Source organism: Convolutriloba macropyga, unplaced genomic scaffold (assembly GCF_964194025.1).
Source record: "Convolutriloba macropyga unplaced genomic scaffold, txConMacr16.3 SCAFFOLD_5663, whole genome shotgun sequence".
NCBI classification, from domain to species: Eukaryota; Metazoa; Xenacoelomorpha; order Acoela; family Convolutidae; genus Convolutriloba; species Convolutriloba macropyga.
In genome coordinates, this window is record NW_027453390.1 from 2,226 (window position 1) to 16,045 (window position 13,820).

General features: G+C 58.2%; 3 protein-coding genes across 3 annotated transcripts; 2 read left to right on the forward strand and 1 right to left on the reverse strand.

The window, feature by feature from the left end:
• The first annotated feature begins 4,330 nt into the window (after positions 1–4,330).
• LOC142358255 (uncharacterized) lies at positions 4,331–5,041 on the forward strand. Its single transcript, XM_075409692.1, has one exon. It carries the CDS (start codon positions 4,331–4,333, stop codon positions 5,039–5,041), a length of 711 nt encoding a protein of 236 aa, XP_075265807.1.
• Positions 5,042–7,560: 2,519 nt separating this feature from the next.
• Positions 7,561–11,623, forward strand: LOC142358256 (uncharacterized). Its single transcript, XM_075409693.1, has 9 exons — positions 7,561–7,651; positions 8,202–8,300; positions 8,458–8,617; positions 8,983–9,186; positions 9,621–9,701; positions 10,076–10,249; positions 10,405–10,565; positions 10,706–10,790; positions 11,315–11,623. Exons 3-9 carry the CDS (start codon positions 8,531–8,533, stop codon positions 11,621–11,623), a joined length of 1,101 nt encoding a protein of 366 aa, XP_075265808.1. The 5' UTR covers positions 7,561–7,651; positions 8,202–8,300; positions 8,458–8,530.
• Positions 11,624–12,833: 1,210 nt separating this feature from the next.
• LOC142358257 (uncharacterized) lies at positions 12,834–13,525 on the reverse strand. Its single transcript, XM_075409694.1, has 2 exons — positions 13,233–13,525; positions 12,834–13,073 (listed from the first exon to the last, which is right to left on the reverse strand). The coding sequence occupies exons 1-2, from the start codon at positions 13,359–13,361 to the stop codon at positions 12,834–12,836; spliced, it is 369 nt and encodes a 122-aa protein (XP_075265809.1). The 5' UTR covers positions 13,362–13,525.
• Between the last annotated feature and the right edge of the window lie 295 nt (positions 13,526–13,820).

Consider the following 13,820-nt stretch of genomic DNA (forward strand, 5'->3'; position numbering starts at 1 on the left):
CAGACCTGACGAGGGGAAGCAGAGGCAAGCGGTGGGACATGGCATTCGGACAGAACTGAAGGGCATTGTTCAAGGAGACCCATGCCTGGACTGTACATGCACTGGGATGGTGTTATACTTACTGGGAGGGAAGCATTGTTCTGGTACAATACCGAAGTAGGTAGGGTGGTGCTTGCTGGAGACTGGTGAATTGTGAAAGCTGTTGTTGGCGGGTTCCGTCAGGTAGGGTAGGGTACCCCCCGGTGGGGGGGGGGGGGGGGGGGGGCGAGCCGCAAGGGTATTCACTCATACACCTGTAGGTCATCTCCCTGGCCCCTCAGTCTGGAAAACTATCTCGACTCTCGAGGGTATCGCTCTAGTAGAGCAGCAGGCAAGTACATGATATACACACTGTACAGGGCAGGCAGAGCAGCAGGAATTTTCAGTACAGAATCAGGCATATGCCGGGGGTGGTTTGGGAATATCGCACTGCACCGCGATATTCCGGATTTATTCTCAAGGATTGTTATTAAAAAATTATGTGGTAGTTGCTGCTTGAGAGTTGAGCAGCTTGAGTGCTGTACGCTGGCTTCCGTACGTTAAGGGTAGGTAGGACAGGGTATCTCCTAGTTCGTACGAGTACTCAACGAACTCCCCATCTCACGTACCTACCCTACCTACCCTACTTACCCATCGGTCTATTCTGCTCTCTAGATCTGTCATCTGTCTCTCTACTAGCTAGAGAGAGAGTAGAGCGAGGGACTGAGGGAGGCACGGGGCACCCCGGCATGGGTGACATGCATGTCACCCAGGAGTACTACGAGTACTAGCTGGTCCAATCCTTATTAGTACTCGTACTCGGTTGGGTACCGAATTGCCTACCTACTATCTCCCTAGTCCCTCTAGAGCTAGACGGCAAGTACCTAGCTCTCTGTAGAGAGCTGCATAAATAATATGCACACGCTGCATGGCCGATCGATACGCGCGCGGGTACTAGGCTAATACTCGTACGAGCTACGAGTACCCGTTACCCGTACGACGAGGCAGGGCTGCACCCGCACATGCACAGGTACCCTACCTACCTACCCTTTGGTCAGTAATTAGGGTACCTTGTCACAGGTAGGATAGGTACCCTATTTATGGTGATCTACTATCAATTAAACCACTATTATGTAATCTGGTCAAGGGTGTACCAGCTAGACTCGACACCTGTACTTTTGGTCGTACTACCTAGTAGGGTGCTCATGTCCTGTAACATCCTGCTCATGTGTATTACATTTATTAGTACGAGTACTGTATGACTTCCACTACCTGCTAGTACTACGGTATCCCTACAGTGAAACGGTCAGCCCGACCACCGTGACGTCAAGATCCTCTCCACAGCCGAGGAATATTCTGTTCGATTCTCCCCCCGTGTTCACAAATCGCAGGGTGAAAATAGAGGAGATTTTTTTCTTTTAGCCCCCCCGGGCCAGGGCCCAGGCCGGGAGAAGGTGGGTGGAGGTCTGGAGGAGATGCCTTCTACTGTAGCAAGTCTCTTCTCACTTACCCAGTATCCCTACCCTCTAATGATAATGATAGGTATGTATCTCCTAACCTACTAGGGTAGGTACCTACTTTCCCAAAATCTGTGGAATGATGCGGACAGGCGCGGTACCTGTGCTCGGAATATATGTTTGTAATAGTGCACAAAGCTGTCCTACAAAGTTCAAAGACCGCAACTATTTTGTGCACTTGTAACTACTCGTACACAAAATGCTGAATCAGTTGGGCGCTGGCGCGCCGCCCGCTCTGGCATGTCTCATGAATCTTGATGTCCGGCCGCAGTCCGGGTCTCCACTCTCCGGGACCAGCAGTTTCTTAATAATGCATCCTACTACCTAGTGTACGTCACCAAAAAACGGGCAAAAATAAAAGACATGTCTCGAATTTTAGACCGATCTGTGTCGGTACAATAAAGCCATTGGACTCCAGGAATTATACAGTCGTATAACAAATCCAAAAATAGTAATATTTAGAATTTACAATCGGTATTTTAATAGTTTTAGTAATACAGGATGTGGTTCACTAAATTAAAAGCCCTAAAATGAAAACGTTAAACCGCGCGTTGCGAGTTGCGACACGCGGGCGCCGCTTGCGGATGCCTCCACCTTGTTTGTCACCCGCCGTTTTTGTCACCCCTCGATCCAGTCTCCACCTTGTGCTGTAGCCCCTCCTGGCTTGTACACGTACAGTACAAGTTGTACTCGCAGTCTCGCACTGGCAATAATAACGGATTAACGGTAGGTAGGTACCTACGTACCTACCGTACCTCGTACAGCGTACTAACCTTAATAAGCTTTTCGTTTCTCATTTCTTGAAAGAAACGTTTCAGACCGTACGAGTAAGTAGGTACGTACGTACGTACGTACGCTTGTTCTTCAGGAGCCAGTGGCGGCAGTGGGTGGCGGACTGGCGGTACCACTATCCACTCTAGGTACCCAGTACACATACGCTAACTAGCGAGCTAGGTAGTACCTACAGGGTACGCCCATACGACTGCGGAATTGTAAGTCATGCGGAATTATTATACTCGTACTACCACAGAGCTACTAGATAGAGTAGGACATTTATTTATTAGACTAGTTACTCTCTAGAGAGGAATAATGGCTATTGGCTACCCTACAGTACTACGGTACCTACATAGATTTCAGGGAAATTTGAGCAGAAATGCTTTCATTTCCCGGCCTAGCTTTAGCCAGGGTACGCGCGAGTGTAGGATGCTGCCTGGTTCTGTGGACTGTGGTCGCAATAGCGATACATATATATGATGGGTCATTTTGTTTGTCCTATTATACCAGGAGCCTGAGCCTCGCGGCCCCGCCCCCCCTGTAACCAACACCTCACATTATACCAGGAGGGTACCCCAGGAGGTCCTGATTATACGTGGGGCAGGACAACCTGCGAAAAGTTCCGAGTGCGTGTCAAACAGGGGATTTATCGCTATGTGCCATGTGGTGCCGTCGATCATTCGTCAACAGTGACAGTGACGCCAGGTCCGCAATCGCCACGGTCATGTGGGAGTAGTCCTGACGTGCAACAGCAACTCTCACTTGCCGCCTTAGTCAAGGGACTCCTTTCGCAGCTTGATACGTATTAAATCTACGCTCCTGGCATTGCTGCCCGCGTGGACAAGTCTAAGTGGGCCATCGTCGTCGCCGCCTGGCTGTTGCGAACTAAGTCATCGATTCGTTGCGGCATTATCCCAGGCTGCTGTGACCACGGCCAGCCACCGACATGACCAGTCGTATATTCACCCTCACCGCTATAGTATTGATCGTAAACATTACCACCATAAGAGGAGGTGAAGGTTCCCGTCCGATGACTTTCCAACACCTGCTTACACCGGCTGACGCCGGGGCGTCACCAGACTGCCCGTGGACGGACACCCCACAGAGCGATGCGGACTGCAGTAGAAACAGGCAGCTCCTCGCCCACATCAAACGCCACCTCGACCAGTGCGATGCCCCTCTGCAACCTAATACTCGGAGCATTTCTCACCGAGGCGTTCCTGCCATGGTTCCAGAGCATACGATGGCGGGCTACGAGCTGGCTCGATCTATGGGGGCGTCCTTCATCGAGTGCGACGTCGCTGTTACGGCCGACGGCACCCTCGTATGTCGCCACTCGATGTGCGACCTTGCTACAACCACCGACATCCTCAAGGGGAAGCACGACGACCTCGCATCGAAGTGTTCCGAGCCGTTCCATCCATCCAGAACAGTGTGGGCAGAAGATGGCTGGCCGGTGTCCTTCCGCCAGCCCGCCTCCGTGGAGTGTTGCACATACGACTTCACTTATGCGGAGCTCCAGCGGTTATGCATGACAATGGACGAGATGGTTAACCCTTTGGCGACAAGGCCGGAAGACTACACGATTGGGGCGCCGAAATGGCGAAGTCAGGCCTTCGAGGAGTCAGGAGCTTGCGAGAAAATCGTGAGGCACAGGGATATGGCGGAGTGGTTGTTCGAGACGGGTGCGAATGCGATTCCTGAGCTCAAGGACACCACCAGGCCCGGGACACTGGCATTCATGGCGTCGGTGGGGCGGAACGTGACTGACCTGGCAGAGCAGCTGATGGAGGAGCTGATGGAGGTGGGCTTCACACAGACGATGGAGAGAGGCAGCAACGGCGATGGCTGGACCAATCCAGGGGCGCCGAAGGTGTGGTTCGGCGCCTGCATACCAACCTTAGAGAATCATATGGCAGAGCAGAGTATTGACGCGGGGGATGGCATGAGGGAGATGGCATGAGGTTGGGGATGGCCAGCACGGGACCTCAGAGAACGCGAGAGAGCAATTCATGCGGCCAATGAAGGGAGAGGAGGTGATGGAGACAAGGCAAAGAATGAGGAAGTGCATGGCAAATGAAGATGAGGGAAGGTTGATACAAAGAGCTCTGTCCGTAACATGGGCACCTGTGAAGGAGATGTATGGAAGCGAGCCTGCAAGAGAGGACCTAAGCCGTTTGAAACCGATAATGAAAAACTTACGTGCGTATCCTGATGTTGCCCTGCAGGCTGTCATGCAGACATTCGACCGAGAGATTGCCAAACACTGGAAGAGTCTCCCTGGAGCGCTGCCTGTCTGCTATCTCTACGAAGATGACAACGCATGCGAGCCTTCTAACTGTGGCACCGACGCCGCCGTAAAGGAGATGGCGGCTGCCGGGGTTGAGATCATTGGGCCGCCTCTGTGGGGTGTGGTCACCTCCCGGGGCCACACCATGGGGCCCTCACCTAGGGCAGCCATGCTCAAGGAGATGTCCTTGGGAGTGACCCCGTGGTCCCTAGAGCGCAGTGCTTGCCCTCCACGGATTTCAGGGCAAGATGAGACCCCTGGGCCCTGTGGATGGTTCTACACCGGACTGGAGGGGGTTTCAGCCTTCAACTACTACGACATTCTGCTCATGAGCTACACCCTACTGCATGAGGTGAATGCCACTGGGGTGTTCTCAGACAAACCCATGCTCGTCACTGCCATGGCCAACTGCGTGCCGCCCATCCTCCAAGCCACGATTTGACGACCGTGCAGAGCTGGGCCATGTGGGCAACGCTGTGCTTTATCGGATCGCTCGGACCTTCGTGATCTATGACGGGCTCGCTCACCTTCTTCGGAGTCCGCAAAGAAGCTGACGTCACGGTCAGTGTGCAGGAACAGTGAGGCTGAGCGAGGCATCGCCTTACGAGCTCTGTCTAGCTGGGGGATGTCCTCCATGATGGAATGCAGTGTGGCTGCTGCTAGGCACATATGCCACTGCCTCATATGAGGAGGCCTCACGGCCAGGCTCCGGGCGGTGCAGGCGCTGTATGGGAACGAACTGCTGATTGCGCATCAGCAAAGCTCCGGAACCCTGAGCCCCGGCCCACGGCCGCATTCCGATCACCACTGACGCCTTTCATTGCCACCCCGTACCTGCTAGAAGGCAAGAAACCCGTGAGACCGAGACTTACGGCTGCGGCAATGAACGACGCTCTGAACCCATCAGTGAGACGCGTTGTCTAGCTGCCGGTCGCAGCCATCCACGACCTCAAGCATCCGTTCCCGGATGGTCCAGGGGGTTGTCAGGCTTGCGTGCACTGTGCAGGCTGCGCATGGAAGAGGACCACAGCGGGGCCCCCATTCACGGGGGCCTTGCTGCCCTTTGCTTCCCGCATATATCCTCCGGTGGCATCGGACATAGACACAGCTTTCCCAACGGGACCTCTGGTGAATAACTCAGAGCTGAGTATAGACCGTGCTTGGCTCCCCCAGCTATAAGTGCCGGTGCACAAAGGGCTGGCTCAGTGCCCTCACAACGCAATGTGATGGGTTCTCACCACTGCGATGTAAAGATTGCTGAAACGCCATCAAATCTGCTCTCTGCTCTGCATAAGATTCCAGCACCGATAAAGCAATGTCTGCCACGCGAGTTCAAGGACGCAAAGTTTACGAGAGGTGGATGGTGAGGGCTGGAGAGACATCGATGTGAAACCGTACGTTGAATTGCTGCATACAGTGCAGATAGAGATGACTGTGTAAAGCTGAGCAGGCTGGCTCTCCTACTCGTGCTCCTGCTCTTCACCTGCTCTTCACCGTAGGTACAAGTACAACACACTGATAGGTGACTAACTGTAACTGCGGGTCGGCCAGGATCAACACATCCGGTCGGCCGGGCAGGAGCGTGTCCCGTGCAAACACGGTGACCAATCCGTGGGGTTCCCACGTCCCCACCCAAGATCGGAGCCCAAGGTAGGCTATAAAATTCCCCCCTCGATCCCTCTGGAATCGAACAGAATTTCGCCAGGTGCAGCCTGAACGAAGGTTGGACCCTGGAGCTTCCCTGTTTTAAGTATCTTTCCCTGAAAAGGCACCGTCGGCAAAGTGGCACCCACGCGCATCGGAATCGAAATTTGACCATTCATCACAGCCGATGACGCAGAGGGCTGGCTGTCCCGGCCTGTCGGGAGCGTTGCACAGTTGCACTGTCAAGCGAAGCAGGGCAAGCACCAGGTGAGAGTGGGGCTGAGCAGGCCGGGTGTGGCCACGCCGAGGGGTCCCTGAGGCGCGTGCACGAGGGCTGGAGCCGCTCTCACTACCGTAATTGTAATCGTGCTATACGGAATAGGTGGCAATCCACATACCCGTACGACTCAGTGTAGCTCATGGAGTTCGCAGTTCGCACAGCTCTGCAGGGTTGCGTGCGCGCTGACGCGCGACCCACTACTCGTAGTGCTGTAGGAGATACATCCCGGTATATCCATGCTATCCGCTATATGGCACCCAATCCATGGGTGTGACTGTCAACCCGTAGGAGGGCTTGTCCCACGGTCCGCCAAAGCTGGCAGGCTCACGAAGCGGATTCTGAATGTGCGCCGGTACGGTTTATGACTTCGCGTCGTCTGGATTGCTGGCTTCGCGCATTTCCACCCTGAAAACGACGCTCCAGACAAACCTCAACGCTCCTTCCCCCCCTTCCCTTTCCCCCCCAAGGGTTAGTTCGACAGCTGGTCCCCCATCGTAGAGCAAGCTTGCAGACCCATCCATCCACCCACATTCGGCTTCCCGGCTGCGGTCCCCAGGGCCCAGCCGGACGGGGGAGCTTTTGGGAGTTTGTATACATACTCCGGTCTGGAACCTGCGGCAGACGGCTACCTTGTCAGCTTAGGTAAGCTCGATGCGGTGCTCAGTCGCGCCCTCCAGGCCTCATTCAAGGGTTCCTTGAACACTGGTGTTGCCGTGAGCAGTGTGTGTGTGTGTGTGTGTGTGTGTGTGTGAGAGAGAGAGAGAGAGAGAGAGAGAGAGAGTTGGGGAAGCAGGGGTTGTCTTTGTGACGGAATGCTTGTGAGCACTGGTCTTGACCCTGACCCTTGGCTTCCTCTCGTTGATTCCTGCCAAGGCCGCAGCAGCAGGGCCGGAGGCTATCGGGGGCCCATAGTCAGGACACCGCCTAACTATGAGCGGCGGCCGGGGCCAGAATGGGAACCTTCCAGGAGGGGAACTGTTTCTGGGGCAGCAGTGGGGCGTGCGCAGTCCTGTGGGGGTCAGAGGCCACCGCCAGCTGCGGCGCCACCATGGCACCTTTGCCGCGTGCTGCCTGCTAGCGATTTCCACGTCTCTCACCCTCCAGTTCGCAGTCGGGGCGGCTCCTGAGGTGGGTGTGCCCCCCCCCCCCCCCCCCCACCCACCACCCACCACCCACCAACACACACACACACACACACACACGCACACACACACACAAGGCGGATCTTAATTCCCAACCCAACCGCTTGTCTCCTCGCATCCTGATGCCTCCTCCCCCCCCCTCCTCCCGTCCACCAACTGCCCCATTTCCCTGCCTCCTCCCATCCCTCCCAAATTCCCCTCAATTTCCATCTACCTTTCCCCTGCCCTCTTCTCGTCTCATCCCTCGTCCCATCCCATGCCGCTGCCGGTATCCGTCCTCTCCCCCTTGCCCTGCCCGCCAGGGCCAGGATGGCAGAATATGAAACGCTTCCCATGCTGACCTCCCCCACAGCTTTCTGAATCGCTACAGTCCCTTTTTTCCGGAGCCCTTCCAAACCCTATCCCCCATGAATCCTAATCCGATAGCCTCGGTGCATTCGCACGGTTAGCGACCACCGGCGGGCCATGGGCTTTCCACCGGCGCTGACGCCTGTCCTGGTGCTTGCGCCCGCTGCCGCTCGATTCCGTGCTTTCAGGTGTGCATACTCGTTGGGATGGCGATAACGTACGGCGCCTTCACTGAGTTCGTGCGCATGGCAGAGCTTCAGCACCGCAATGTCCAGCTGACGGCAAAGGTGCGCTCCCCCTTCCCAACAGTTTGTCTCTGTCTTGTGTCTGCCCTCGCCCATCCCTCGGGCTCGCCATCGTCTCCTCCCACTGCCGCCCAGTGCTGGGAGAAGGCTTGTGCGTGGGCCGTGGGGTGTTGACGGCTTTGTTGATGTCGGGCCGCAGGTAAAGCAGCTGCTCGAGGGCCGGCGGGGCGTCAGGCCTGAAACGTCTGGGCCATGAGGTGGGACGGCTGCAGATGTGGCCGAGGCCACCCTACAGCTACACGGCCACCGTGCTGCGGAAGTTTGACACGGAACGCATCAGCCCAATCCATGAGCGCGAGGTGCGGCATATTTAGGCGCTTGCGTGGCCCTTCCCTGCTCCACCCTGGCGAAACCATCTGCGCTGCCAGAAGGCCATTGTGGCGCTGTGGGTTGGAGGGGTCCGCGGCTGCCTTGGCATCAGCGGAACGGCTGGTCGAGACGGAGACTGGGAGTGGCCCGAGGATTTGAAATAGGAAATGGGAAAAGGGAGACAGCGAAAGTGGTGCGGAATCGAAAGCGGTTTTGGGGGGGGGGGGGGGGGGGGGGTCCGGCCGTGATACAGCGGTGATTGAAGAGGAGGCGGCCGGTCATATGTAAGATGCGCACCTCCGCCGGCCCCTTTGTCGGGACGTTACTCATATTGCCTACTGGGTTGTGCTGGAAGGTGGACTATCGGGCGCTGGCGCAAGACCTTGTCGCAAAGATGGTCGAGGCGGTGGGCGGGGGTGAAGGCAGGGAACACAACGACGAGCCCGGCAGTCCGGTGAGCCCCGTGACGCCTGTGACCTCGGCAGCGCTGAGGACGTGGCTGCTGCAGCGGCTGATGCACGAAGGCCCAACTCCTGAGAGGGATCCCGAGCTTTTCAAGGTGAGGCTAAGCCTGGGCTGAGCTCCTGTGTGCAGCGGCCCTCCCTTCCTCCACCCCCCCCCCACATACACACACCCCCCCCCCCCCCCCCCCGGCGTGTTGCGACAGATATGTGAGGCAGCGTGGCCACACGGTCTAGCGTTCCACTGTTCCTGCCGTGCTGTCTCCGCTCATACCTCTCAACATCTCTTGCCTCTGAACGGAATGTGACGGGAGGGGGTGATGAAAAAAGGGTCGTGTGGGGGCGCGACGAGGACAAGGAACACAGAGAGAGAATGCCGGAGGTGCCAAAGGGCGGAACAGCGGCGACAGGGAAGGGAGCATCGGAGCGGCGCAGGGGAAGCGAGCAAGCAGGCAGGCAGGCAGGCAGGCGGCCATGCAGGCTTTGATGGTTCGCTGACAGTGCCTTGCCGTTCCCCCCACGGTGTCACCAGAGCTTGCACAACATTGTGGACATTGCTGAGGACCACGTGATAGAGGGATTCTTCTGCCGGCTGTGCCTTTCCTACCATTCGGTATAGTAGGCCTCCTTCCCGTCCACGATATCCCACGGGTCTCCCGCGAGCCCCTCACACTCTCCACAAGCACCAGCGCGTGTTTGTATTTTCTGTGGCTCAACCACCTTCCTCCTTGGCATCCTGCACCTTCCCCCTCCACTCATCCGTCCGTCCCTCCCTCCCTCGCTCCATGCATCCATCCGTCCGCCCCTCCCTACCTCTCCCCTTCCAGGCGTCCATCTCGTCCGCTTCCTCGCTGCCCCCTGCCCGCCCCCCCCCCCCCTTCCCTTTCCCGTTCCTGCGTCTCTCTCCTCGCCGCCTGCGTCCCTGTCCCAACCTGAGGCCTTCCTCCGGCAGCTCACCGGACTTGCGGCGACCGCTGGGGTTGACAGGCCGCCGGCAAAGTGCGGTGCGTGGAGCTGGAGTGCGGCAAGTGCCTGTGCGGGCGCTGCGCAAAGGAAATGGTGGAGGGCGTGCTCGACGGCCGAGTTAGAGTGCCTGTGGCCTGCCCCACCGGCAATTGCCACGCTGTTCTGAGCCCAGACCTGGTGCAGGACATTGTCTCGGTGAGGCCCTCCACCCTCGTTGCACCGAGCTTGATGGCTGTGCCTCTCTCCCAACTGCCGTCAGGGAATGCCTCGCATCTTGTCGGCGTGTAGACAAGGGATGCCTGCATGCCCCGCTCTCATCCCCCTCTGCCCCCCTTCTGCTTGTCATCCAGGCCGACGATTTTGAGCGCTTTCAGCGCATGCACTCCGTTAAGATGAGCCTCGACAAGAGCGCCCCCCACAAGAGGGACCTTGCCTCCCAGCTTGCCCAGGCCCGGCAGGCCGGCGGTGGCTTGGTGTTGCCGACTGTCTCGGAGCGGCAGCAGCAGAGAGGGTAAGGCTGGGTGACACCGCACCGCTTCCACTGCGCAGGAAATGTGAAGGATGGAAGGCACAGCTCCAGACCTAAATCCCGCATGTCTGACATCCCTTTCCGCCCTCCTCCCCTTTCCATTTCCGTCTTCGTTCTGTCAGGCCGAGCAGTGGGGGAGAAACTGACAGCCGCGCGCCCTCCCCCGAAGAAAGCAATCAGTCAACAACAAAGCTCACGCCCCCAAGGGTGCGCACCTTCCACCAGCGTTTCCATATCGCTGTTTCCTCCCCCAGCCCTGCCCCCCCCCCCCCCCCCCCCCCCTCCCAAGCCAACCCAGCCCTGCCCTGCCCTTGCCTCCCCTGCCCCTTGTGCTCCCAGTTCAGTCCCACTCCCTTTTCCATTCCACCCTCTCAAACTTGCAGCAACGCCGGCAAGGCACCCCCTGGCATGTCTTCACGGGAGGGCATGCGGCAGGGGAGGGATAGAGGACAATCCGAGGTCTGTCTCTCCTTCATCTCTGCCTTGTGCCGGAGTTGACGGCTCACGAGACGAGGAGTGAGAGAGGGCAGCAGATTGTACTTATTTGAGGGTAGCAGCGACAGAGGGAGAGAGTCTGGGAGGGGTGAATGGCCGATGTACGGCCGGGCAAGCGTTTTGTTGAGACGTCGACAACAGATGGAATGGGGCCTAGCTTGTCCCAGCCGGCGCTGACCGGTCTGCAGGGTGAAGCCGGACCCTATGCTTGACAGCCTTGCGACTGCCCCCAGCAGGTACAGACAACAGAAATCGGTTGGGCCTCCTCTTCGCAGGTCAACCACAGCGCAGCGATGCCTCGAAGTCCGACGGGGGACGGTGGCGGCAGATTGGCAACGCACACAGGGGTCGCCATCGAGAACGGGCCAGTACCTATCGACAGCCCGAGATCGTCCCCGGAGCTGAGCGGCCTGGGCCACGCCGCCCTGACCCGTTCTCGTAGCGGCGGAAGCAACAGCGGCAGCGGAGGAGTCTGCTTTGCCAACCTTCTTCGACCGCTGACCTTCGACTCCCAGCAGGCAGACCAGCAGAAGAAAGACCACTGAAGGCTGGTGGTGGTGGTGGGGGGGTGGGGGGGGGGGGGGAGCCAAGTCCTTGAGCTTTGCAGGCAAAGCGAGAATCCATTCTGAAATAACGCTCAAAAATTCAGGGAGGGCACCCCGAATTTCTGCATGCATGGCCCGTGCCACAGGCAGTAGAGCAAAGGTATAACACTGACGGCTGTATCTGATGGCATACCTACAACACCCTTCATTCTGCGTGGCCCGTGCTCAGTATTGGATAGGTCGGGGTCACACAAGCTGGGCTGTCACGCGCCACAGCAAGCTTTCTGGCCCTACTCGCGAGCCACACCGCAACTCGTCCCAACCCCCCCCCCCCCCCCCCCCCCCAAAAAAAAAATCAGCTTCCACTTGAAATTCGTACTTGCGGAGCCCGGCCACCACTGGCCATGAAACTGATCCCTTGCAGCTATCCCATCTGGCACCATGAGGGGGAGGGACGGAGGCATCACACACAGGGCAGCAATCAAGGGCGAAGACATGCCCTCTGCGTGAGCACAACTGGTGTGGGAGCACCGTTCAAGTAAGGAAGGGACCGGCTGAATGCTGCATTGGCGGGGGCGGGCCACCCTCAGCGTCATTTCTATAACATCGTGTTGCCAGTACGAGAACAGCGACCAAAGGCAAAGGCGCCACAGCAGCAAAAGAGCTGAGAAAAACAGGACCAGCAGCTGCTGCACCGCTAACCGGCCTGGCCTCAGCGCAAGAGGGCCCATCGCACCCCGTGAGACACAGCTCAGCGATGGCATGCTCACGGCTGTCCGTATATACGGATGCAGAGAAAGCCCCCCCCCCCCCCCCCCCTCGGCCCCGCCCGCCTCAGGGTGACTGTGCCTGAGAGCTCTGAACAGCACAGGACCACGAGCTCTGATCTGTGTGCACACCCAAAAAAGCTGCCGGCTGCTGCAGCGGCAGTGCAGTCCATTCCTTGTGAGTGGTGACGTGCCGGCACAGTTCAGGGCAACGCTGCCGAACAGTCGTTTCGTGCAGATACGAAGGTGTAAACTGCAGTGTATGCTGAGGATGGCATACTTTAGTGAGCTGTCGATCTACGGCTATATCGACGGACTTGGTGAGACAAATGGGGAATGCACATGCTGTTCTCCAGCGAGAGAGTGCCTGGAAGGCCTCTGGCCAAGCAACAGTGAGCCCCCACCCACATTCCTTGCTGGCAACCTCACGGGCTATGATTGATTTATCTCCCTTCCAGATCCTTGAACTTCTTCTCTAATGGGTCCTCGTAGGCCAGGTCCGACTCTAGGGAAGATGCTCTGCTGGATGATGCCGCCGCCATGCTGCGCTGTATCAGCCGCTCGACCTCCATCACACGCTCCGAATGCATCTCCACTGCCTGGCGTGTGCGAGCCACCCGGGCCTCCGCTGCCTCCAGCTCCGCCCTGGCTGTCTCTAGCCTCCCTGTACGCTCGGCCTTGACCTGCGCGGTACAGACAGACCATGACCGCTTCAGAGCAAGGTTGAGCCTGCCCTTTCCCTTCCCGGTCTCCCTCCTCCTTCTAACCACCCCTTGCCACCCCTGCCATGAAATGTTAGCCGTAACTCCCATATCGAACTGCAGGGCTTCGGGTTCTCCAACCTGAAGGTGGCGCCGAGCAGCGGCGTCGTCATCGGCCTGCACTGCCGCCATAGCGTCGTTGTACGCCTCAGAAACGCCGGCCTCCAAGTCCTCTACCAGCTCCCGGCACCCTGGGCGGCCGTGTCGCATATCTCCAGCGCCTGCTGGGCCTCTGCAAGCTGCTCTCCCACTCGCCGTGCGAGCTCTACCATGTCAGGCGTCACCCGCGTCGCTCCAGCTCTGCCACCTCGGCCTTCCTGGCCTCCGAGTCAGCCCCGAGCGAGGCGCCGATTTGAGCCCCAAAAAGAGCCCCGAAGGGCCCGAGCAGTACCCCACCCACAAGAGCGCCTCCTAACGCGCCCTTCTTGTCATCGCCGAAGGCGCGTGCGACGGTGAGGCAGCTGCTCCGTGACCGTCCTGGGGTCAGGGCCGTGGCCGCACGAGGGGTCGCCCTGGCGGGACCGGGCCGCGAGGCCGCACCCGCTACTGTTGCCGTGGCGGACAAGGCCATGACCGGCATTACCATGCCTTGCACAAGTGGTCCCATGGTCAAAGGCGATTTCCTCTACTATGTGCGGGAGGTCTATGATTGAACGCGGTGAGTTGAAG

What these genes read in the sequence shown, in the direction of transcription:
- LOC142358255 (XM_075409692.1), top strand. Translation starts at nt 4,331, where the DNA reads ATGAAGGGAGAGGAGGTGATGGAGACAAGGCAAAGAATGAGGAAGTGC.
- LOC142358256 (XM_075409693.1), top strand. Translation starts at nt 8,531, where the DNA reads ATGTGGCCGAGGCCACCCTACAGCTACACGGCCACCGTGCTGCGGAAG. An exon ending in GCCCAATCCATGAGCGCGAG is followed by an intron (nt 8,618 to 8,982) that starts GTGCGGCATATT and finishes TTGTGCTGGAAG; the next exon opens with GTGGACTATCGGGCGCTGGC. An exon ending in TGTGCCTTTCCTACCATTCG is followed by an intron (nt 9,702 to 10,075) that starts GTATAGTAGGCC and finishes TGGGGTTGACAG; the next exon opens with GCCGCCGGCAAAGTGCGGTG.
- LOC142358257 (XM_075409694.1), bottom strand. Translation starts at nt 13,361, where the DNA reads ATGCGACACGGCCGCCCAGGGTGCCGGGAGCTGGTAGAGGACTTGGAG. An exon ending in CTGCTCGGCGCCACCTTCAG is followed by an intron (nt 13,074 to 13,232) that starts GTTGGAGAACCC and finishes TGTACCGCGCAG; the next exon opens with GTCAAGGCCGAGCGTACAGG.